The 26,442-nt window shown below is 41.0% G+C and overlaps 1 protein-coding gene across 1 annotated transcript in view; it reads left to right on the top strand.

The window, feature by feature from the left end:
* Positions 1–25,798, top strand: part of LOC148348007 (piezo-type mechanosensitive ion channel component 2-like) — an 85,870-nt gene extending 60,072 nt beyond the window's left edge. Inside the window, exons 38-50 of the mRNA XM_088322162.1 lie at positions 214–361; positions 1,142–1,229; positions 1,299–1,425; positions 10,186–10,344; positions 10,408–10,555; positions 10,622–10,810; positions 10,876–10,968; positions 13,882–14,048; positions 14,128–14,244; positions 14,325–14,404; positions 21,393–21,606; positions 23,425–23,566; positions 25,115–25,798. Coding sequence (XP_088178288.1) covers positions 214–361; positions 1,142–1,229; positions 1,299–1,425; positions 10,186–10,344; positions 10,408–10,555; positions 10,622–10,810; positions 10,876–10,968; positions 13,882–14,048; positions 14,128–14,244; positions 14,325–14,404; positions 21,393–21,606; positions 23,425–23,566; positions 25,115–25,216 — 1,774 coding nt within the window. The 3' untranslated portion in view covers positions 25,217–25,798. The remainder of the gene's footprint in view (positions 1–213; positions 362–1,141; positions 1,230–1,298; positions 1,426–10,185; positions 10,345–10,407; positions 10,556–10,621; positions 10,811–10,875; positions 10,969–13,881; positions 14,049–14,127; positions 14,245–14,324; positions 14,405–21,392; positions 21,607–23,424; positions 23,567–25,114) is intronic.
* The last annotated feature ends 644 nt before the right edge of the window (positions 25,799–26,442 follow it).

Here is a 26,442-nt window from a genome sequence, read left to right on the forward strand (position 1 = left end):
CAGAGGGGTCTTCATGCACAGTAATTTGGGCCGAATGTGCTAGTGAATTAATTTCTCAATTTCGAGCCCTGATTTGTATGCTGTGCTGGATGGATTAGCTTGTGTTCGGAGAAGGTCTGGGTAGTGCGCAAATGCACAAGAGCGCAGCTTAGAGGGAACATTGCCTTTGCCTGTGATGGTCTAGGTCTTGACAGTATTCACAAACTTTTTCAGGTGCAAGTCGCTTTACAGTCCAGTCTGTCAATTCTTCCAAGCACTCGTCCAACCAGAGTATAGCGCCGTGACGGATGTTTACGTCCTCATGTTCCTGGCGGACACCATCGACTTTATTATCATCGTCTTCGGCTTCTGGGCTTTCGGGGTGGGCATTTCATTTCACAAGTCACACAAATTTAGTTAGGATCATCTACCGCTGGGGTGCTTTTTGTTTCTAATTAGGGCAAGGGGCACCCAGTTTGATATGCATTTCTAAAATAAGAACTTAGCTAGGCTTGCTAAATAGCTCAACAGTGGCTTGATAATTATCTAAAAAAGTAAACAGGTAAAAAACTAAAAGGGAGCTAGATAACTAGCTAAAAGAGTGCAAAGCCAACTAAATAGCCAGATAGAATTTAAACAGAAAAAAGCCAAGAAGCCAGTTAGAGAGAAGGCTAGAAAAATTTTGCTTGATAACTAGTAAAAAAGATCGAATGTTGGCTACATACTGTAGCTTGCTCCAAAGCCAGCCAGATAGCCAGCTTTAAAAAAATTTTTTGCTTATTTACTCCATGAAATCCACAAATTGGAATTTAGTTTGTTGTATTAGCTGTAAAATAAACTAATCAAAACTCAAATAAAATTGTTTAATACATGAATAGAATCTCATACTATTCTCTCTTGCCTAAAAGTACGCAATACTTGATTAGGTTTTTTTGTCCTTTAAGCCCATGAACTAGAATTTCTTTATTTGAACTCATAAAATAACAATTTATCATATTATTACTGTTTTGTTGCTAGGTCAATCTTTAAAAATAGGGTTAGACTCAGCCGACCAATATTTTCAGAACAGGTCTGCGGGCACCTAAACTGTCCTTGGGGGCATTCTGGTGCCCGCACATTGAAGACCCCTGATCTACTGTATATTCCTCTTGTAATTCTGCAGAAACACTCTGCAGCCGCCGATATCACATCCTCCCTTTCAGAGGACCAAGTTCCCGAAGCTTTCTTGGTCATGGTTCTGATCCAGTTTGGTACGTCGTCCTTCCTAAATGGCTTTCAATCAATTACTCACTTTCTGTTTTCTTTTCTTTTTTTTCCAGGTACTATGGTGATAGACCGAGCTCTGTATTTGAGGAAAACTGTTTTGGGAAAGTTGATCTTTCAGGTGATTTTGGTGTTGGGGATCCACTTTTGGATGTTCTTCATTCTGCCGACCGTCACAGAAAGGTGATTAATCAGCTCCGTTGATACTTCTTATCCGACAAAAAATCAAATGGAAAGGGATTTTAAACACATTTGTTTACATATTGGCAATGTTCGGATTTGGAACAGAATATTGCCAGTACTGTACTCATATTGGGTTAATGCGCAAATTAATCCTGTGGGTTTTCTAATTTCGAATTGATTTTCCAAATGCTCGTGGATGTGAATGCATTTAGGTAGTCTGATTACTTGTGCAAATATGCAGTTTTCCTCATTTGGGATATTTTTATGTCTCAAAACACTGTTGGATGTGCAGTACAGAGACAAACAATACACACAAACTCATTCCCCCAAAAAGCCTCATGCGTATTGGTTTATTTCTCCATGAAATTTCTGTTTGTTTTGTTGTACCTGCATGGCAAAAATGCTTCAGGTGTGTACATCTATAGTGGATTTTGCATTTGTATCCATATATACATAGTGAGAGTCTATGCTTCTGGTTTGCACAAATGAGCACATCTTTTAAATACACGAGACATAGCATCAAAGCTCTTTTGGAGGAAACAAGCATGTAACATTGTTGAATTTGGTCAAGTCAAGTCAAGTCATCTTTATTTGTATAGCTCTAAATCACGAAGAGTCTCAAAGGGCTTCACAGATTATTACACTATATTACACAGACTATTTTTCAGCCGACGAGAAGAGTAGATTATTCATATGCTATGGAGTAGAAGTGAGTTTTAAGTTTAGATTTGAACATTTCCACTGAGGTTGCAGATCGGATCTCAGGGGGAAGAGCATTCTACAGCACCGGTGCCCGGATGGAGAACGCTCTCGAACCAGTAGAACACTTCTTTGCTCTTGGGATCACCAGAAGACCGGCACTCTCAGATCGTAGGCTTCGGACCGGGACATAGGGGCAAATCAGATCTGAAAGATAAGAGGGAGCAAGTCCATGTATGATTTTGTACAATACTAAGAGCACCTTGAAGTCACATCTATGGCTAACTGGGAGCCAATGCAGGTTAGCCAAAATCGGTGTTATGTGATCGTACTTTTTTGTCCTAGTTAAAAGCCTCGCTGCGGCATTTTGTACCAGCTGAAGAGACTTGATTCTAGACTTCGGGAGACCAGAGAGTAGTGCATTACAGTAATCGAGACAGGAGGTAACAAATGCATGAATTATAATTTCCGCATCAGACTGAGACAGTATTGAACGGATTTTAGCAATGTTACGAAGATGGAAGAAAGCGGTTCTAGTAATTTTCTTAACATGCATTTCAAAGGATAGATCAGGGTCAAATATGACACCTAAATTTTTAACAGAGTCACTCTGTGTGATGTGACATTTGTCAATGTTCACAGTAGTTTTTGAGAATAAGTCACGGCATTTAGATGGACCAATGACTAACGTTTCGGTCTTTTCAGAGTTAAGACGCAAGAAATTGAGTGACATCCACTCTTTTATCTCAATGAGGCAGGCCTCCAAATTTCCACAGTTTAGTGTGGGAGATTCCTCCAACGGAAGATATAGTTGAGTGTCGTCTGCGTAGCAGTGGAAGCTGATATTGTACTTGCGAATAATATCACCTAATGGAAGCATGTAAATGCTGAAAAGAAGGGGGCCAAGCACTGAACCCTGCGGAACACCGCAGGTAACATTAAAGGGCTCAGATGTCATTTCACCATATTTAACACAGTGCGTCCTATCTGAGAGGTAGGATCTGAACCACGAGAGGACGGTTCCTGAAAGACCAATCCATTTTTCCAACCGTTCTAGTAGGAAATTGTGGTGCACTGTGTCAAAAGCAGCACTAAGATCCAGCAGCAGCAAAAGTGATGAAGCGCCAGAATCCATTGCCAGTAGGAGATCATTTGTTACCTTGATCAGAGCTGTCTCAGTAGAGTGGTTAGCCCTGAATCCTGATTGCATGGATTCAAAAAGGTTATTCTCGGATATGAAAACATTCAGCTGCTGTGCCACTACTTTTTCAAGTACTTTAGAGAGGAAAGGTAGGTTTGACACAGGTCTATAATTACTTAAGATTTCTGGATCAAGGTTGGGTCGTTTCAGTGTGGGTTTAATAACGGCGGACTTAAAAGCTGCTGGAACTACACCTGAGGAGAGTGATATGTTTATAATATTTAGAACTGAAGGTCCAAGGACGCCAAAAAGACTTTTAATAAGTGAACCTGGGAGCGGGTCGAACTGGTAAGTTGTCGGTTTGGCCGCATTCACCACCTGTTTGAGATCATCAAGTGACAGTTCACTAAAACCGGACAATTTCCCAGGACAGCCACCCTGTCGTGCATCTGTAAATTTCAGCCCTTTAATACTGGACTGTCTCAGAAAATTAGAATATTGTGATAAAGTTCTTTATTTTCTGTAATGCAATTAAAAAAACAAAAATGTCATACATTCTGGATTCATTACACATCAACTGAACTATTTCAAGCCTTTTATTATTTTAATATTGCTGAATTTGGCTTACAGCTTAAGAAAACTCAAAAATCCTATCTCAAAATATTAGAATATCATGAGAAAGTATACAAGTAGGCTATTCAACTAATCACCTGAATCATCTAATTAACTCGAAACACCTTGCGAGGGTTTCCTGAGCCTTAAAAACACTCAGCTTGGTTCAGTAAACTAAATCACTGCTGATCTGACTGCTGTCCAGAGGACCATCATTGATACCCTCCATCAGGAGGGTAAGACACAAAAAGAAATTTCTCAAAGAGCAGGCTGTTCACAGAGTGCAGTTTCAAAGCATATCCACAAAAAGTCTGTTGGAAGGTAAAAATGTGGCCGGAAACGCTGCACAACCAAGAGAGATGACCGCAGCCTTAACAAAATTGTGAAGAAGAGCCGCTTCCAGAATTTGAGGGAGCTTCAAAGACAGTGGGCTGAAGCTGGAGTCCAGGTATCAAAAGCCACAGTTCACAGACGTGTCCGGGAAATGGGCTACAATAGCCGTATTCCCATGGTCAAGCCACTTCTGAACTCAAGACAACGGAAGAAGCGTCTGACTTGGGCTATGGAGAAGAAGCACTGGACAGTTGCAGAGTGGTCCAAAGTCCTCTTTTCAGACGAAAGCAAGTTTTGTATTTCATTTGGAAGTCAAGGCGCCAGAGTCTGGAGAAAGGCTGGAGAAGAGCAAAATCCAAGTTGCTTGAAATCCAGTGTGAATTTCCCACAGTCAGCAATGGTTTGGGGAGCCATGTCAGCTGCTGGTGTTGGTCCACTGTGTTTCATCAAGTCCAGAGTAAATGCAACTGTGTACCAAGAGATTTTAGGGCACTACATGCTTCCACCTGCTGAAAAGCTCTATGGAGATGAGTATTTCATTTTCCAGCATGATCTGGCACCTGCCCACAGTGCCAAAACCACCAGTAACTGGTGCACTGACCATGGCATCACTGTCCTTGATTGGCCTGCTAATTCCCCTGACCTGAACCCCATCGAGAATTTGTGGGGTATAGTTAAGAAGAAGATGAAAGACACCAGACCTACAAATGCAAATGAGCTGAAGGCCGCTATCGAAGCATCCTGGGCATCAATAACACCTCAGCAATGCCACAGGCTGATTGCCTCCATGCCACGCCGGATTGATGCAGTAATCCGTGCAAAAGGATTCCCAACCAAGTACTGAGTGCATCAATGGACATTTTCAAATGTTTGATTTAGTTTTGCTGTTATAAAATTTTTTTTTTACTTGGTCTGAGGAAGTATTCTAATATTTTGAAATAGGATTTTTGAGTTTTTTTCAGCTGTAAGCCAAAATCAGCAATATTCAAATAATAAAAGGCTTGAAATAGTTCAGTTGATGTGTAATGAATCCAGAATGTATGACATATTTGTTTTTTTAATTGCATTACAGAAAATAAAGAACTTTATCACAATATTCTAATTTTCTGAGACAGTCCAGTATGTGTGGTATTAATAATTTCTTTAGCAATTTCTTCCTGTATGCATTGAATCTTCTTAGTAAAGAAGACCATTAAGTCATGAGCATAGTCTGCGATAGTCTGTTGCCTTGTAAGTGATGCTACAGTGTCAAAAAGGGCTTTGGGATTGTTCTTTTGAGACGCAATCACCTTCGAAAGGTAGGCCGATTTTGCAGAGGCAAGGGCCGCTTTATACTTTAACAAGCTGTCACACCAGGTTTGATGGAAGACCTCAAGCTTGGTAGCGCGCCATTTTCTTTCCAATTTCCTGCATTCTTGTTTAAGGGTTCTAGTTTCATCAGTAAACCAAGCCGTGCGTCTTTTAGGACGTGATTTTAGCTCTATGGGCGCTATTGAATCTAGGACACTAGTCAGGGTGGTATTGAACTCATTCATGAGTGAGTCAATCGAGCCATTGTATGAAGGAAAGGACGCAACTGCTCCAGGAAGGAGTTCAAAGAGCTCAGAAACTGTGCCAGTGCTTATATTGCGTCCGCTAAATCCTTCAGCTTTTTTAACACTACATTTAGCTAGCACCTCAAATGTAACTAAATAATGATCCGAGATAACGGTAGTACACGGTAATACCATAATGTTTAAGGTTAAAACTCCTCGAGTCAGAATCAAGTCTAGCGTGTTCCCATCTTTATGGGTTGGCAAATCAACCAGTTGATTAAAACCAAATGCATCAATTAGAGACCTAAACGCAATGGTAAGTGAACTGAGTGGGGAGTTCATATGAATGTTAGGGGCCGGTCACACAGCCGTTTGCGGCTGAATCACGGCTAAAATTTCGCGGTTTTTTTTTGCCCGTGGTTGCCCGCGATGGAAAATGCGCAAAGTGGCCAACCCGCTGTTCATCGGTGGTATGCCCGCAAAACAGACGCCGGCAACTGTTCCGCTTCCTCATCGCGTCATTTCTGCGTCATTTTCTCGTGTGGACCACGGGCATAAAAGCTCCCGAGCCGGTGTGGTGCCCAAACCCGACTCCTACGCAACACCACCACCCCCCCACCCCCTCGTGTGAACGCGCATTCTGCTGCGATCACTTTTGACTTTTTCATCCGCGTTAACAAACGCATTTTGTAGAATACGATCGCACTTTATTGTTTAAATAAACGCGTTATATAGACTAGGATCTCCCAATTGTTATAATTAGCTCGCTTTATTGTTTTAATAAGCGTTTTATATAGAATACAATCGCTTTTGTTGGAAGCGCAGCAGAATGCGCGTTCACGCGAGGGGGGGAGGATTTACCGTTCAATTACGTTCACAACAAAAACAAAGACGGAATGGTTTAAGTTGTATTACATTCCCAACAAATGCAAGACGAAGTGGTTTTGGTTATATGTTCGCCATTACATTCCCTAAAAGTGAGATAAAACGAGGTAAAAGTGGTTGTAGTAGCGAGGGGATGCAAATCTCGGCAGGGATGCATTTGTCGGATAACACCGGGCTGTAGAAATCATAACCGCTCAAGACACAGTCCCGTGAAGATCAAGATTTCAAGCTATGGCATCATTTTTATTTTATTATCTTGAAAAGAAATGTCAAGAAATAAAAATGGATTAAGACGAGGTCACTACGCTGACGGGGATCTATGTTCACCCCCTTGACGTCTAGAGCACAACTGACGTGTGCTCGGCAAATCGCGCTGTATATACGCGGAGAAAGGCGTTTGACTGTCACACGCGTAACACGCTAATTTCACGTAATAACACCGCGATACAGGCGCAGAACATGCTATTACCATGCTCCACCCACGATTACCCGCTGAAATTTCTCGTCCTACCCATGTGTAACCACGCCCTGGCCGCGGCCAGAGCACGTCGTTCCGCGTCATTTCCACGTCATTACCTCGTGTTGACCACGTGTGCGGTACGCGGTTTAACACGTGTTCAAACTTTTGAGCAGCTCAAAAGTTTTGCGCGCGGCCAACCGCGTGTGAATTTCCGACCGCGAGTAAAGCACTGCTGTATCTCGTCTATATGGCGGTCTCAAAACGTCCAACAGCGCCCAACAGTGTCTGCTTCACGGCCAGAAACTTCTGGCCGTGGTTCAGCCTCGATACGCTCGTGAAAGGCTGTGTACCCACGCTCTGAAGAATTGAGCAGCGCAAAACTTTTTCGCGCTGCCACCCGCGTGCGAATTTCCGACTGCGTGTTAGGCACTGCTGTATCTCGTCTGTATGGCGATCTCAAAGCGTCCAATAGCGTCCGCCTCACAGGCAGAAATTTCTGGCCGTGATTCAGCCGCAAATGTCTGTGTGACCGGCCCCTTAAAGTCCCCCATAATTATAATTTTGTCTGCATAGGTTACTAGTTCAGACAAAAGTTCAGCAAATTCGTCTAAGAAAGTTGTGTATGGCCCAGGTGCGCGATAGATAGTTATTACTTAAATTGACAATAGAGAGGACCGCATCACAAGAGCCTCAAACGCCTTGTAATTATTAGAGGTACGAGGATTAAATTTGAGCGATTTTTCAGAAATGAGCGCAACACCGCCACCCTTTTTCAACGTGCGTGCTATATGGCTACTCTCGTAATCTGGGGGAGAAGCATGAATTACATGAATGAAATTGTCCTTTATTTGATGTTGAAAGTTAAATGAAAGTTAACCCCCTTAACGTTCCCAAGGCCCGCTTTTGGACCGTCAGACTGTAGATAAACAAAGTTGTGTCTTCATGATGTCAACAGTCACTGAAATATGTCATGACTTATATTGGAAAGCTTAAATTCAAGATATGATGACCATTTCAAAATATACTCATCACACAAGAATCATCATCAGTCTGAAGATACCCGAAAACTTTGAAAACAAGATAGCTCACCTAGAAGTATTGGAAAATTCTACACAGAACACGATTTCCTGCAAACATGGTGTGGTTATGTTAATGACAGTCCAGTAAATTCAACTGTGTAAAATATTTATTCCAAAACACATGATTATGCTGACAGATAACAAAAATTTGCTTAAAAGCATTTCTGCATCGTTTGACAATCTTTGTTTTAATCCGTCTGGCTCCAACCCTCTCTGTTAAAAATGTACAGACTTGACAGAGATTTCCAATATAGCCGTTAGCCTCTGGCCTTTTGAATGACACCACTCTTGACCAATTGCAGGCTTTTTTTAACAGTCCTTAACTTGTAGCAACCCATGAGGGCCTGTATTGAAAAGAAACCTCATGACCAATTCGGTTTCCAAAACTATTTAGCCAGCAGTGACCGATTCAAATGTGGCTTGACACATTTGTTAAATAATGAAATCCCTAACATAATTTTACCAGCTGTTTTGAAATCGGAGCCAAAAATAAACAAGTGTAAATTCAACCCGGGATCTGGTTTTATGCACGCAATCATTATGAGAAAGTGTGCACAATCAGTGATTGATTTCTGGAAATAGAAGACAAACATTTACAACTCTTTCACAATGTCTAAAAATTGGTCAAAATAAAAAACACTAATGCAAAGTGTTTAGGTCTTTAAACTGGCCGTTTCCAAAAGGCCACTTTTGGAAACGCCCTGACCTACGGTCAGAAAAATGTTTGAAATCCAATGTTTAGTTTTTCAGATTTTGATTAAATTTGGAAAGGTACTAGGTAAGGCATTAAGCTTTTGTCCCACCTGTTTTCCAGCTAAGATGCCCATGCTACCCTTATCTGATTGCTACACTTATCTGATTGAAAAAAAAAAAAAATTAAAACCTTCTATTTATGGTTGTTGCGACTCAAATCACTCAATTTTAGTAGCACTTGCATTGGAGACAAAAGTTGAGAGTGTAACGTTTCAAAAGAGACTAAAACACGGTCCACATTCTCCAAAGGTTCAAGAACACCATTTAATGTTCTTTGGGTACATAACATCATAGTTATTTTGCCCTTTTTGTGATTTATTGCTTTAAGTGCTTCTATCATCTGTGTTTTGCATCCCGTTTGACAACTACACTTTGGATTACTTTCTATCCTATTGTTATGGGTTTTACCGCACAAAAATGCGTCTATTTGAGGAATCAACTCCTTGCCCTGAAGAATTCTCGTGCCGGCGTGATGAGGGGGCCCTATCGTGGATGCAGAGCCAGAGCTAAGGCCAAGCGGCTAGCGGCGTTATAAGTCTACGGTATCGTCCGTAATGATGGTAAATGTGAAATCTCTACCAAATAAGACCGACGAACTGGCTGTGCTGGTGAAAAACATCAAAGCGTACAGGGAGTGCAGTTTGCTGTGTTTTACGGAAACGTGGCTCACGTCTAGCATCCCGGACGCTAACGTATAGCTACCCGGAGCTACCCGGAGCTATCCGGAGGTAACCGGCTTCAGCGCTGTTAGACAGAGACACAAAAGCCTGCAGGAAGCGGAGAGGAGGTGGACTCGCTATCTACGTGAACATGAGGTGGTGTAACCCTGGGCACAAAGATTTCCATCTGCTGCAGGGACGTCGAACTTTTGGACTTGCGTTTGACGTCCTCCACTCCGCTGTTGCTAAACTACAACACAGCACCCCAAGGCCATCCTGTCAATCTGTTAATAAACAACAAAAGTATACTGCTGGAAGTGTGAATTTCCCTAAGGGGATGAATAAAGTATCTATCTATCTATCTACATCTTGGATTGGGTTTTAGGCCAATTTTACAGTACGGTAAGTGGTTAAATGGCAATTATTTGTGAAATAAGGTTGCTCTTGTTTCATCCTGGCAATCGGAATTCTTCCTTACGGCATATATTCCTTTGTCTCGAAGAATTTAAATAATACATTCGCATTTTTCATAAATTGAATATCACCTTTCCTATCATATTATTTTCTGCATTAAAACGTTATCCCTGTCTGCCCTTGTATCCAGACGCTTCAATCACAACTTGGTGGCTCAGCTATGGTACTTCGTTAAATGCATGTACTTCGGCTTGTCGGCCTACCAGATCCGCTCCGGTTATCCCACACGTGTTCTAGGAAACTTCCTGACAAAGAGCTACAACTACCTCAACCTGTTCCTGTTCCAGGGGTGAGGCACCTGTTTGTCACTCCCTCGTGCTGTTGTTCTGTGACATTATCCTCCTAACTGTAGATTCCGTCTGGTTCCTTTCCTGACTGAGCTGAGGGCTGTGATGGACTGGGTTTGGACTGACACCACTTTGTCTCTGTCCTCCTGGATCTGTGTTGAGGATGTCTACGCCCACTGCTTTGTATTAAAATGCTGGAGGGAATCTGAGAAGGTCCAGATTCAGTTCAAGAATGAAATGGGAAACTACAAAGTCCCTGATCTTTTTTTTTGTCTTTAGCGATACCCACAGCCTCGTGGGCAGAAGAAGAAACGTGTGGTCAAGTACGGGATGGGAGGTTTGATAGTTCTGCTGCTGATCTGTATCGTGTGGTTTCCTCTGCTCTTCATGTCCCTCATCAAGTCCGTGGCTGGTGTCGTCAACCAGCCACTGGACGTCTCTCTCACTATCACTCTCGGGGGGTTCCAGGTGAGCACACATTGAGCAAAAGTGAATTTAGATTTCATGACGGTTTTCATTTTTGTCCTTGTCAGCCCATTTTCACCATGAGCGCACAGCAGAATCAGCTGAAGGATCTGACGGAGGACGACTTCAGAGCTTTTACAAGTTCCTACAGCTACATCCCTGTAAACTGAACACGTAATTTTTGTATAATACACACCCGGGATATGACATCAATTTTGTTCTGAGGTGGGGATCCCAATGTGACATTGCTGTATACCTGGGATAGAAACCTATGGCAATTAGATTACTGCTTCCAAAAGCCTGGTCCCACAGATAAAAACATTAAATAACAAAATGGTATATAGTAAGTACTACTTGTGTTTAGAACATGCATTTCACGTGGATTGGCCAGTCCAAATTGTCCCTAGGTGTGAATGAGCGAGCGAGTTGTCTGTCCCTGTGTGCCCTGCGATTGGCTGGCAACCAGTTCAGGGTGTCCCCTGCCTACTGCCCGATGATTGCTGGGATGGGCTCCAGCACCCCCGGCGACCCTACTGAGGATAAGCGGTGCAGCTAATGAGATGAGATGATCTTTATTGTCATTGATATCAACGTCATGAAACACTTTAAACAACAAGATTAGACATGGCAGTCCAGGGTAAAACACGTAATAAAGACTTCGAAGACAAAAAAAGATAAAAGATGGTGAGAAATAGACAAAAAAAATAATAATTGCATCATAGTGCCTAGATACTTCCCTTTATATAGGCATAATAATAGTGCAATGAAAAAGAATAGTGCAATGTAACAATAGTGCAAAGAGTATAAGGGCAATAACATTTAGCTGCAGTAATTTAAAAAAAAACAATACAATTCAAGATATAAAAGTGTATCGGCATATTATTAAACAACATTAAATTATACCCTGGCGGCCTGCCAGATACTTTCAATGGGAAGGGAAACACTGATGGTTATCATGTTTAGCATCATTGCCTTGTAACTACAGTGAATCAATACAGCACAAAAATACAATATCTTTACGACGTGCAGCGCAAGATTCTGAACTGAATGGAAAAAAAAGAAAGGCATTGTAGGAGCTAGTTCAGCCAATAAAATATCAGTATCTTAATGATGCTGTGGCGCAAACCAATGTCGAACAATAGCAACATTTGAATTTCATTTTTTTTTAGATTTTGGTAATGCAAAATGATTTGTTGTTGATGTTGTAGAGTAGGAAAAGAGCTAAAGAGAGCCCCCCAAAACATCTTTTACAATCCATAAAGTAAAAAAAACATCATAAGGCGTGGTTGCCATAACCCGAGGGTCTACTGCAGGTGACGGGAACTTATATGGATCTTTTCATGAGCATATATGGCTTGAAGATAGATTATTGCTCATGCAAATTTTCAATTTGGATTTGTTTTTTACAGAGTTTGATATGTGCTAAGCCACAGGGTCACAGGAATAAGAATGCTTCGGTCCAGTATATAAACGCCACCACTTTTACCTACAGCTTACCATCTAGGCTTACAGTCATCGCTAAAGAATCATTTTTATGGAAGCCTATTAAATAACGTAGGTACACTGTTGGGACACTGTATGAAGACCCACACAACAAACTGTGACCTCCCAAAAACGCCAGCAGATCACACAGAGCAATTTGATTGGGTGAGCAGTAGGAGTGGACGGACTTAAATGGTGTGAGCGGTAGGGGTGGACGGATCTCTGCACACAGCACACTGCCTTCTCTCTCGCACACGCCCACTGTGCTGAAGGGAAATACTGTACAGCCTTTTCTTTTGAAGCATTTTGTGACAAGTTTACCCCCAAAAAAACTGCTTGCACGTTGTTCTGAAACCAATATTCACGAAATAAAATGAAGGTCAACATGAGCTAAACACTCCTACGTAACTGCGGGAGGGAGACAATTTTTATGTGGTGTATACGGGACACAGCCTCTGGCGTTACTATTTTATAAATTTTATAAATCCATTAACGTCACACAGTGAAATAAAATGCGCGGGTTTGGCAGTTTTGTTGGATTTTATCTTCAAATATATGGGTTAGCTATATGTAACATCAATCCCAACTGTGGCAACCAAATCATTAGCAAACGTCCAAAATCTGACATCAAATCAAGTTATATTTTGATGAGTTTCCAGCGGCGCAATTTTTTTTTTTTTTACATATTAATAAATTGGTTAATGTACTATTTTACAGTCTTGAGGCATCGTTGCTGTCATGCACTCTCTAATTTCAACATATTGCCAATTTTCTTTTATTGCTGTTTTGTGTACTGTTACCCAATGCTAAAACTATTGCACCCTGGTCATCCTGGAAGGGGGTTACCACTTGTGAGGCCCCTTCTCAAGGTTTCTTATTTTCCTTGTGCGGATATTTTGAGTTTCTCCTGCTTGCATGTTGGTTTAGGATCACGGAATGGTGTAATTTTAACCTGTGCAGTCCTTTGAGACATTTTGTGGTTAAGAGCTATACAAAGTAATGTGACTTGATTTGACTAGACTACTATTGGAAATGTGTCGTTCTTACAACCACTTTTACATTAGACTTACATTTTTTTTAAAAAACATTTTGTGTATTTATTTAGTTAAGAGATCGGCAACCCAAAATGTTAAGAGCCATTCTGGACTTGAAAAAAAACGTTTTTGGGGCCCCTGAAAATGAAAAGATTTATATAAGCCTAACAACCCATTTTTCAGCCTCCTCCGTAAACCCCCACCCCCACCCTCCTCTTTTCAGCTCCAGCTTTCATTTGCACTTCGTTTTCGTTTACTCAATCTGTTGACTTTGACTTCAAAATACCCCGTTTAAAACACCCGCATTATTTTTACCCGCATGCACTGTAATTCTAGACAAATTTGCGAGGGAATTAATTTAGCAATTTTGAGCCCTGATTTTTATGCGCTCAATTAATTTTTCAGTGTGCTGAGAATGCTTAGTATGCGTGCAATTCTGCATGCTCGCAGTTCAGCTGGAGCATTGATTATGGCTCTTTAAGTCAAAAAGGTTCCCAGACCCTGGTCTACTGTATTTGTTTTGGACTAGGCACCAACCTGCCACTGCTTTTCCCTCAGAGCGCTTTACAGTTTCTGGAAGCATATAGTCACGAGGACGTGACGGTGGCAGAGCTGCAGGGTAGCAGTAACTCTTTGTGGACCATCAGTCCACCCAGCAGGAGATACCTGAGCCAGGTGTTAAACCTGGACCACTTTCCACTCACCATGTCGTGGACAATTCAAAGGTTATATTTACTTCCTCCGTAAACCATTGACGACAGCAACTTAACTTCGTTCCTTTTTTCCTCTTCATTTTAAAACCAGAAATTTAAGTCTTGGGGCAAAGGCGGAGCTTGCTTCAGGTAAACATGTGTCTTACCTGAACGATCAGACTCGTTTGGAGCTGATTCAGCTGTTGAATGGTACCAGAACGCTTCCTGTGTGAGTGTCATCTTTTCATAAAAAAGATCATCTGTGGAAATGAAGGTTTGCAGTGCACTTAATTGATGATTTTTTTTCAGTGTCATTGATGGGGTGTTGCCATCTTTCTTAAGAGCTCCCAGTGACTCCAACGCAAAACCCATTGAGCAGCTCTATGCAGGTATCTAATCTAATCTATCACGTTTTGTTTGTGTCCCGAAGAATGCTAAAGGGCCCAACGTCTCCTTTTGAAACACCTGGTGAAGGATACTAAAACTGACATTTTTTTGTGTTAAATGAGTCTTATTGTAAGTTAGTTGTCTCAATCTCAATTTATTTTTATAGCTAGGGTCTGGGTGGGATATGGCAGAATTGGGTTTTCCACAAGAAAACATCTGATGAAGAATTATTATGAAAATAAATCAATCAAGCAGTAATAAAATAGTCTAATGTCGTGTTGGGTGCACTTACGTTAAAGCAGTGCTTCTCAATTACTTTCTATCACCGAAGAAGGAATCCTCTCGCCTTATTTATTTGGCTTCGTGCTGTCCGCTGCCAACATTTTAAAACATATCAAGCACACTGGTCTTTGCTTGTCCCCCTCCAAGGTCGTAGTGGTACAGGAGGAGACTTTTGTTTCTCTCTACCCCGTCTCTCTTCACCTGTCTCCACATCTGTGATAAATATTTTTTTCATAGGCTCACTTGAGGGCCTGCTACATGTTGTCTTTACACCTCATACTCAATACTTAAACTCCGTGCTTAATGCACTGCGTGGAGGCTAAATTTTAAGAGAAGAAAACACCACAAAGAATGCTACTGGCCCTTGGTGTAGTGGAGGGGCATTTACACTTTCTTCCAGGAAAGAAAAAAAAAGTTACCTGAAGTCTAAAGCGCCTGCGCCCCCCCCTTACACCCCCCCTTGAGGAGCCCCATTATTTGAGAACCACTGCATTAAAGGAATAGTGTGTATTTCTAGAATACTAGATGTCGCTGTATTGTGTAATGCAACCAAAAACAAGTGTTCAAATGTTCTCAGAAGAAAACAAACTACAGATACTTAATGTGACCAAACTGATCCATTTTTTATTTTATTTCTTTTGGGTGAGCACATTGCAATGTTTTTGTTTGTTTTGGTACTTGAACAAGATGGTGTACAATTATGTCAGGTTCTCTAGTTGAGGCCAATGTTATGCAAAATAATGCAAATATCTCAACCTTGAAGTATTTTAAAACATGCACATTTATACACAGTGCATTTTTGCCTATTTTTCATACCAATCTCTATATACAGCCGGAAGGCGCTTAATACAGTAGTACAAATTTTCTGTTTATACTTTCTCATTAAGGTCGGGGCCTCAAACTATCATCTCACATGCTACTCTTTGCCCCTGGCGGCAGGTTTGAGACTCCTGATTTAAATTTTCTGAAATTTTAATTGATCAACATTTACCAATGACCCATGTTCTCTCATTGTTGTGCTGTCACCTTGTGGCACAAATTATACCCTAAAACAGGGATCAACCAATTTGGTGCTCGTGGACACCAGATAGATTACCCGAGTGGACTGATTCTGAAAATAGCTCACAAGTGATGGCTCAATATGATTTCCTAGGATAATTTGGTGGTTAACTGGGCCTTTTTGAACCTACACCTCATAATAATAACCTGGTAATAACAGAAAAAACATAGGAACAACATGAGATATTATTTTAGAAATGCTTATCTAACTGGTACTGCTAATCAAGAAAAAAAAATAGCTCTCACCTTCAAGGTTGTTGACCCCTGCCTTACAGACTAAAACAAAATTTAAGTCCAACGGGACAAAAAAAAGTGTGAGATAGAGGTCAGGTCAAGTCATTTTTATTTGTATAGCCCTTAATCACAAAGAGTCTCAAAGGGCTGCACAGGTTATTGCAAACCACAGACTATTATTACAGACTATTATTACACCATCCCCTGATCTAAAACCTAAATGAGGGCAAGGAAACACTCAAAAATCTTAACATGAGGAAAATGAAGAAACCTTGAGAAGGGGCCGCACATGTGGTAATCCCCCTTCCAGGATGACCTGGCTGCAATGGATGTTGCAATAACAAATAATACACAGATATTGTCAACAAAAAATATAGGTTATTCATATGCTGCAGAGTAGAAGTGTGTTTTAAGCTTAGATTTAAACATTTCCACTGGCGTCAGATATTGGATCTCAGAGGGAAGAGCATTCCACAGCACCGGTGCCTGGATGGAGGACGCTCACGAACCTGCGGAACTTTTCTTAGCTCTTGGGATCACTAGTATACCAGCATTTTCAGAACGAAGGCTCCGGACCGGAACATAGGGGGAAATTAAATCTGAAAGATATGAGGGAGCATGTCCATGTATGATTTTGTGTAATACCAACAGAACCTTGAAATCACATCTTAAGCTTAAGGGAGCCAATGCAGGTTAGCTAAAATCGGGGTAATGTGATCAAACTTTCTTGTCTTAGTTAAAAGCCTCGCTGCAGCATTTTGTACTAGCTTAAGGCTCTTGATTTTGGACTTCGGGAGACCGGAGAGTAGTGCATTACAGTAATTGAGACAGGAAGTAACAAACGCGTGAATTATAATCTTCGCATCCAACGGAGACAGCGTAGGACGAATTTTAGCAATGTTGCAAAGATCGAACAAAGCTGTTCTCGTAATATTCTTCACGTGTGTTTCGGCGTCACATATGACACCTTAGTTTTTTACTGAGTCACTCTGGGTGATATGACATTTGTCAATGTTCACAGCAGTTTTGGAGAACAAGTCACGGCATTTAGATGGACCAATAACTAACATTTCGGTCTTTTCAGAGTTAAGACGCAAGAAGTTTAGTGACATCCACTCTTTAATCTCAGTGAGGCAAGCCTCCAAATTTCCACAATTTAGTGTGGCAGATTCCTCCAACGGAAGATATAGTTGAGTGTCATCTGCGGCGCAATGGAAACTGATATTATACTTGCGAAAAACATCACCTAATGGAAGCATGTAAATGCTGAAAAGAAGGGGGCCAAGTACTGAACCCTGCAGAACACCACAGGTAACACTAAAGGGCTCAGATATCATTTCACCATATTTAACTATTTAACCTATCTGAGAGGTAGGATCTAAGAGGACGGTTCCTGGGAGACCAATCCATTTTTCCAACCATTCTAGTAAGATATTATGGTCCATAGTGTCAAAAGCAGCACTAAGGTCCAGCAGCAGCAAGAGTGATGAGGCCCCAGGTCCATTGCCAGTAGAAGATCATTGGTTACCTTAATCAGGGCTGTCTCAGTAGAGTGGTTAGCCCTGAATCCTGATTGCATTGATTCAAAAAGATTGTTCTCGGATATAAAATCATTCAGCTGCTGTGCCACCAATTTTTCAAGTACTTTAGAAAGAAACTGAGGTTTGACACAGGTCTATAATTACACAAGCTTTCTGGATCAAGGTTGGGTCGTTTCAGTGTAGATTTAATAACAGCGGACTTAAAAGTCGCTGGAACTACACCTGAGGAGAGTGATATGTTTATAATATTTAAAACTGAAGGTCAAGGACCCCAAAAAGACCTTTAATCAGCAAACCGGGAAGCGGGTCAAACAGGCAAGTAGTCGGTTTGGCCATATTCACCACCTGTTTAAGATTATCGAGTGACAGATCACTAAATCGGGAAAAAATCCTTGGACAGCCACCATGTCGCGCAGCTGTTGATCTCAGCCCTTTAATATGTGATGTATTAACACTGTCTTTACAAATTTCTTCCCGTATGCGTTGAATTTTCTCATTAAAGAAGAACATAAAGTCATGGGCTAAATGGGTAGAACTATCTGGGATAATCTGTTGCCTTGTTAGCGATGCTACAGTGTCGAAAATGATTTTGGGGTTATTCTTTTGTGCCGCAATCACCTACGAAAAATAGGCTGATTTTGCAGAGGCAAGGGCTGCTTTATACTTTAACAAGTTGTCACACCAGGTTTGACGGAAAACCTCAAGCTTGGTAGCGCGCCATTTTCCTTCAGATTTCCTGCATTCTTGTTTAAGCGATCTAGTTTCATCAGTAAACCAAGGCGTGCGTCTTTTAGGTCGTGATTTAAGCCGTTTAGGCGCTACTGAATCCAGGACACTAGCCAGGGTAGCATTAAACTCATTCATTAGTGAGTCAATAGAGCCTTTATATAAAGGAAACGACGCAACTACTCCTGAAAGAAGATCAGAGAGCTTACAAACTATGCCAGTGCTTATATTGCGTCCACTAAATCCTTCAGTTTTTTCATACAACATTTAGCCAGCACCTCAAATGTAACTAAATAATGATCAGAAATAACGGTAGTACACGGTAGCACCGTCACGTCAGAGGTTGAAACTCCTCGAGTCAGAACCATCTTTATAAGTCAGCAAATCAACCAGTTGAGTAAAACCAAATGTATCAACTGAAACGCAACAGTTTCACACAGACCAATCAGGTTAAGTTTGTAATCACGAATAATATTATCAACAAGTAGGGCTTTAGGAGCCAGCGATCTAATATTTACAAGACCAAATTTTAGCTTTGCTGAATCTTTGAACTTAACTGAAGTCTTTGTAGATATTGTCACAAGATGTCGTCGTTCGGGCGTGTTGGGTCTCAGACGTCGGTTGACAGGCAAGATCGATGAAGAAATATTGGTGGAATTAGGCACAATGCCATCATCTTCGATTCGTTCTCTGCCATTTCGCCGATGTAGCTCCCTTAGCTTAGCACACTTGCCCGATCGACAGCCCCGCTTTTGTTTAGGATCCCCACACCTTCTCCGTTGCTTCATAAGTGGGTTGGCCACCCATCGAGATCCCGAATCCCTTTGTATCTCCTGTGGGATATCAATGGTGGTATAAAAAGTGCCCAAAAAGTCGTCATTTAGACGCAGACACAATTGTATAAGTTCCTCCCGACTATAGGTATTATTGGCCATGCATGTGTCCAGAAAAGAAAGCAAAAACGACAAGAGAACGGTAATAAATAGAAAATTAGCTGAAGAGCTGCGAGCCGCTGCGTCCGTGCGCGCCACCACCATCTTCCAAAATCTGTAGCCTTGCCTTATTTTTAGACCAAAAATGGGCCAATTGGGCTAAAAATGTCAATCACGGGGTTCTCAGGTGGCTTGAAATCATTGAAAATGCTTGAATTTCAATGATGCATTTCTAGGTTTGAAAAGTGCTTGAATTATTGGCAAAGTGTTTGTAAATTGGGCCATGTTTCTTGGCAGTCTGACCTGATTTACCAGGCGTCCTGATATACGAGGCGTCAGGAACCTATGGCTCGCAAACAAGATATTGCTCTTTTCATGAGTACATCTGGCTCAGAAATAAAATTTAAAGCGTGATAATATTCTCTGTCTCATCCCGATTATGATATTCATGTAGCATTAGCATTGATGTAACATTACTTGAACATGCAAAGTCCCACTGTAAGAAATAGAGTTTGGTCCAGTATGTATCGGGCACGGTTTCATTTACGATTCGCAGTCTGGGTGTCACACCAACGGACCCCTTTTGGCTGTATGATGCTAAAGAAGCCTTTACACAGAGGCTTATAAACAATGTATGTTCACTGTTGAGACACTTTATCACAAAAACCCCAAAAACAAACTGTAAACACCTTAAAACTCCTGCAAAGCATCTAGAGCAATTTGATTGGATGAGCTGTAGGGATGAGCGGAGCTATGCACGCATTCCATTCTCTCTCTTGTCCAGTTGCTTCTGTGCTAAGGGTAAATACGATGGTATCTTTCTTATTTGCAGTATTTTGTGACATTTTAATGAATGAACTCTGCTCGTACCTCATTTAAAACACACTACTAAGGAACAAATGAGCCAAAATGAGCCGCTACACTTTTAAGTTACTGCAGGAATGAGACAAATTTATATTGGTATGAGACACAGGCTCTGGCATTATTATTATTTTATAGATTTGATGAAATTATCAAACTTCACACAGTGATTTACAATAATTAGACTGAAATAACGACACAAGCCAGGAGATGGCGGATGAGAGTAAAACGAACCCCCTACAGCTCCTTTAAACTTTTGAAGAATAGACTTTCCTTGGCTTGCCCCCACCTTAAATACATTGTTTGTGTTGGTGGGATCAATAATAATGAAAATAATGACCGTTAATTTTTGAATATTATTAATAACATCATAATAATGTATTATTTTTTTCTGTTGGTACTGGAGAAATTGGAAGTTTGGCTCTGCTTGAATTTGGCCATGAAAAAAGTGTACGAACCCTACAATCAATACCTTTGGGTTTGGCCGGGCTTCTCTTTTGCTGCCTTTTTATTATCTACAGATCTTTGTCTAATGGCTCTTTCTCTGTTAAAGTGGTGTGATAGTTTTCAAGGGTGTATTGCTCCTGTGGTTAATGGCCCAATTTTTAATCCGTCAATGATGGAACTTTTTGTAACCTCTGAGGACACAAAAATATTTAAGAGGTACATTTTTATACAGTTTTGTTAAACTTTGATTTCATTACAAAAGGCCGGCTTCAATTTGTTATCGTAAATCACCTCTCCTCCTCCCGAGTCCTAACAAATGAACTCGGTCCTGCAAATCAAGTCCGCGAATTTGTCGCGGGTCATATCTGGACTGGATTTTTTAGGCCTGATCTTACCTCTGCTGTGAACCCAAAATACACAATAGAAAACGGCTTTACTGTGACTTCCTCCTGTTCATTCAACGGCAGCTAAAATTACATTTTGTTGTCCCTAGAGCGGACAGACAACGCCAACTGGGAATGAGTCATACTAACGGCTACATGCTAATGGTTACATGCTAACGAGTCCTATTAACAGCTACAGTCCAACGAGTCATGCAAACTGCTTCATACTAATGAGTAGATGCTAACGAGGTATCCTAAATACTACATGCTAACGAGTCATGCTGATGGATGTATGCTAACTAATCATACTAATGGCCAAATGCCAACAGTTAGAGGCTAATGAGTAGATGCGAACAACTACATGTCCAGCCCAGCCTCATTGGTCACAGTTGCTGGGGAAATTGTCTAGTTTAACTAAGGTTTGGTTACAAAAGACAGGCTTCAGTTTGTTATTGTTAATCACTTCTCCTCCTCCCGAGTTCTTACAGAAAATAGCTTTACTGTTGGTTCCTCCCGCTCTTTCAGACGGCAGCTACAAGGACATTTTGTTGTCCCTGGAGAGAACAGACAACGAGAGCCACGAGATACAGGAATGGTGGATCGTGGACCAACCAGCTTCCAGCCTCATCCACCTGGGAGGCGTAGTTTTCTTGGAAAGCAGGAGAGAGGCCGGACTTCAAATCTTTGTGTTCAGTGATAAAGTCAGCCCGCCCAGTCTGGGCTTCCTAGCTGGATACGGGTGAGTAGATCAGTCGCCATAAAAATAATGCGCAACATTTTTATTTCAGGGCAGCGGGAAGGAATGGCTCCCAAAGCCTATACGGCTCTTTTCCTGAGAATATACGGCTGGATGACCTATGCTACTTTTGCAAATTTCTCTATTGCGTTCCAATTCTGATACGCTCTATAATGGGTTTGGTGCATGTACAGCCTAGGCTACTCTAATCATGTGTACAATTTTGTCCAGTATATAAAGGGAACAGTTTTCAAATCGTCACACCAACAGACCCCGTGGCTGTACATCGCTAAAGAATCCATAATATCAGGTGACCGTAGATACCCGGGTGCCCCCTGAGGACAGATGAGCTGCCCACGGACCTGTTCTTAAAATACCTCTCCAGTGCTGGTTATTGTGATTTTCTAACACAATTATATTTTTATGTGGTTGAATGATTCAATTTGATCCTAGTTCATACTTCTCTCTTCTTCTCTTTCATTCTCCTCTCTCTTTTTCTTTCTTTCTCTCCTTCTTCTTACTTTCTCTCTCTTTTTCTGTTTCTTTCTCATTTTCTCTTCGTTTCTCCCTTTCTTTCTCCTTCTTTCTCTTCCACTTTGTCTTTATTTCTCTCTTTCCTTCTCTTTAATACCAATATTTAACCTGGTAATAATTTCACTACAAGTTGTTATTTTAGAAATGCAAATTAAACTGGGTGCCGTGTACGCTAATAAGTAGCAAAAAGGTTGGAGACCCTTGCTTTATATGGAAGCGAATTAAATCATGTATGCTCCCTGTTGAGACACTTTGTGATTAAGACCCACACAAAAACTGTAATTACCCACAAACGCTAGCCAAGCACAGAGTGCCATTTGATTGGATAAGTGGTAGCGGTTGGTGCAGCTATGCAACACAACAGGCTCCGCGCTCTTTTACACGCCCAATTGCGCTGTTGGGAGATACATCCATAGAAAGTGAAAAAGAGAAAGAGATAAAAATTAAAGCAATGAGTTAGGAGAAAAAAACAGCAAGAGAAAGAGACAAAAAATACAGAAAAAGAAGGAAAGAGCAAAAGAGAGAGAGAAGGAGAAAAGAGAGAGATACATAGAAAGGGGGAGGGAAAGAGATAGAAAAGGAGTCAGAGAGAGAAAAAAAGAGAGAAAAAGAAAACAAGAAAGAGTTAGAAAGGGAGTTAGAGAGAGGATGAGAGGAAGAGAAATAGAGAGAGAGGGTGAGAGAGAGAGAGAGAGAGAGAGAGGGTGAGAGAGAGAGAGAGATAGGAATGAGTAAGAAAGAGAGAAATAGAAAGAGGGAGAGAAACACTACTTTTGTTGCTTTACCAGTGGTGCCTGGCTTGGGTGACATCAAGTGGACAAATTCAAACCTACAGATCATTTCCGTCTGGCGTTTCTCTCGGGGTTGTCTTGTGGGCACAGGTGTGTCCAATTAACACACACCTGTGCACGGTTCAAACGCATTTTGGCCCTCTGATAGTGAGAGGTATGCCAGACCCGAACAACATTACTGTAATTTTACCCAATACCTATATGGGGAGAGGTTTGTCTCAAAAGTATTTACACACGTATTGTTCAGATACACAGCTATATTCAGAATTTACCCCAAGATCTAAAAATCATATGTCTTAATAAAGGCACACGCAAGATTAAAAATCCACATGTGAAGTGCAGATATATTCATGGATGTGCACAATACATGATTTACACCAGATTGTTTCCTTTAACGGTACTGGAGAAAAAGAAAAATCGGCGATGAAAGTTTTCAAAAGGTTCTTGAATTTGAAAAGGTGTACGAACCCTGTTATATCTGTCTTGCGTCCCGCAGCATCATGGGATTGTACGCCTCCGTGGTGTTGGTCATCGGAAAGTTCGTCCGGGAATTTTTCAGCGGAATCAGCCACTCCATCATGTTTGAGGAGCTTCCCTGCGTGGACCGCATCCTCAAGCTGTGCACCGACATCTTTCTGGTGCGATTTACTTTTTGGGGAGTTGAGGAGCTTAAAGTATTTAATTTGAGACGAGGGGCATTAGTAGGCGGTAGAGGAACACTCGGGCCTAAAAAACCTCAGCCTGAACCAACTTGAGTCGCGGGTATATGAACACGAATGCACCCAAACCCGATAGATTAACTTTTTTGATAACCGAGAATAAACCCAAACGTTGAATTCGCCGCCGAAGTAAACACGAAACGTATCGGCTTAATAATGCAGCTTCGGGTTTACTTAAGGCTGAGTCCCTCAAATTAAGTTTCAAAGTGCAGCGCCGCAATGAACGGATCGGCGACGTGCAGCGAAAGAAAGTAAAATTGAACAAAATGGCACCGATGCAATGGGTGGAACCAGTTCAGGGTGTCCCCTACCCACTGCCCATAGATAGCTGGGATGGGCTGCAGCACTCCCACGACCCTACTGAAGATAAGCAGTGCGGATAATGGACAGACGGACTTTAGTAGAATGAAAGCCTCGCTAATTTATATAGTGCACATTATTACATTATAATCAGTCATCTCCTGAACAAATTAACCTTTTCCTGCTTTTTTTCTGGATTTTTTAATTTCTTTTTTCCTTTTCTGTCATGGAGCGGAGCGGGTAATAGGAAATAAGGACCCATTCGTGAAGACGTACTCACAATTTATTGGGGAAAGAGGAGGAGGGTGCACAATCGATCCGGGAATCAATGATCGCAGGAGTAGATTAAAAATCCACTCAAAAGAAAAGAAAGTCCAAAAACAAACTGATCAGTCCAAAAACAAAACAGGATCAAATACAGGCAGATTCACAGAACTAGGCATTTAACAGGATTTAACAGAAGTCTCACATAAGTCTCACAGACATTTCACAGAAGTTTAACAAGTATAACAATCGCTCCAGCAAAGCACAGTTCAAAGGAACGCGTTTAAGTACAAGTATCAGTTTAAGTATCAGTCAAATGCGTCTCAGCCGGTGGCCAACCGCGCCAGAATCCAGCGCCACCCGGCTGGGACCAACTGGGCGCCTTGGCAACTGCGCCTGACGTGACATTTTCTTTATTTTATTTTCCCTCTAGCCTTTTCCCTGCTTTTTTCTTATTTCGTTCTCCATTTTCCCTTTTATTTAATTTTTTTAATCTTTCGTCTTTTTTCCAAGCTTTTTTAATGTGATTTTTTTGCTTTTATTTCCACTTTTTCTGATTGTTTTCTTCTTTTTTTTCTTTTCTTTTTTCTTCCTTTTTTCTTCTTTATTCTCGCCTCTTTGTTTTATTTTTTTCTTCTCTTTATTTTTTTTTAGCTTTTTCTTTTTTTGCTCTCTTATTTTCTCTCTCGTGTTTTTCTTTTTTTATTTACCTTTCCTTTTTCTGTTTGTAATTTTTTTCTTTTTCATACTGCCCTCACCACTACATCCAGTTTTTTTGGGATGGGCAGTGTATCTGTGGGTAGGCACTGTACTCAAGTAAATGTAACTAAGTAAATGTAACTTGTTACTAGCCACCTCTGTCATATCCTGGGACGAGCAGCTGATTGGAAGTTTGTGTTCCAGGTTCGAGAGACAGGGGAGCTGGAACTGGAGGAGGAGCTATACGCCAAACTTATATTCCTCTACCGATCTCCAGAGACTTTAATCAAGTGGACTAGATGCTGAGCAACTGCTGAGAGATCTTTTGCGAGCTCAGGTGGGAGAGACCTGCCTTTTTCAGGCTCTTTCCAATCCAGCCAGACCAACACTTTTTGGATCTTCTCCACACATCCATCCAAAACTGGAAAGTTAAAGAATTCCTTTGGAAATATGGACATTTTCTCACCTGCACTGAATAGGTCTGAAATATTTAACTGAGAACTGGAGTTGTGGACAAAGGGATTTTCAAAACAAAAAACAGGACAGTACAGCTTTGCTGGAAATTCAATACAGTAGACCCTCGAAATTCGACATAAATCCCTTCTGAGGTGGGGGTCAAAAAGTGAAATTGCTGAATGGCAGGAGATATAAACCTTCCGTGCTCAATATAAAAACAACAAAAGAGCAAAATGGTATGTACAGTGGGACCTCGGTTATCGCGGTTAATGGGGACCAAAAATGTTTTTTTTATTATTATTATTTTGTACACCCGGTTAATGGGGACCAAAACCACCCGCGAAAAGTAAAAATCTGCGAAGTAACGATGCCCCTTCAAAAATGCTTAAAAAAAAACAACTTTATATATATATATATATATATATATATATATATATAATATATATATATATATATATATATATATATATTTTTTTTTTTTTTAATAATTATTATTACTCTTTAGGCCCGCGAACGTCGAAGCGCGAAGTAGCCAGGTCCCACTGTACGGTAGTAAGTACTTCTTGCGTGTAATATACGTGAATGTAATTGCATAACATTCAATGCAGGGGTCCGGGGGCCAATTGCAGCCCGCAGGGTGATAATTTGGGACCACAGCCCTAAAATCAAAGTCTAAAGGTACAATGTGTATTATTAAGCTCCTTCTGGTGGGAAAAATAAAAATACATAAAAAAAACAAATACGGATTAAAAAATAAAATCAAAAACTCATGAACTATGACTTAATGTCCAAATACTCTTAAGTTAGAAAAATGTACATGCATTTGACATCAAATAAGCCTCACTTTATGGAGGTGACATTATTGTCGGCCATCTTGCTGCTACAGGAAGACCAAAAACTTTTTTTTCTTGCTTTTGCTGAGCTTTTTGCTTCACCTTTGTCTTTTTCCATATTTTTTCCCTTTTTTTTGTTTTTTCTTTGTTATTTTTTCCTTGTCCCCTTTTGTATTTTTTATTTCCTTTTGTTTTTTGCAAAAGGCTGGGCCAATAAAGACCTCCAAAAGCGCTTTACAATGT

Source organism: Urocampus carinirostris, chromosome 18 (genome assembly GCF_059441175.1).
Source record: "Urocampus carinirostris isolate Australia breed hairy pipefish chromosome 18, RoL_Ucar_1.0, whole genome shotgun sequence".
NCBI lineage: Eukaryota > Metazoa > Chordata > Actinopteri > Syngnathiformes > Syngnathidae > Urocampus > Urocampus carinirostris.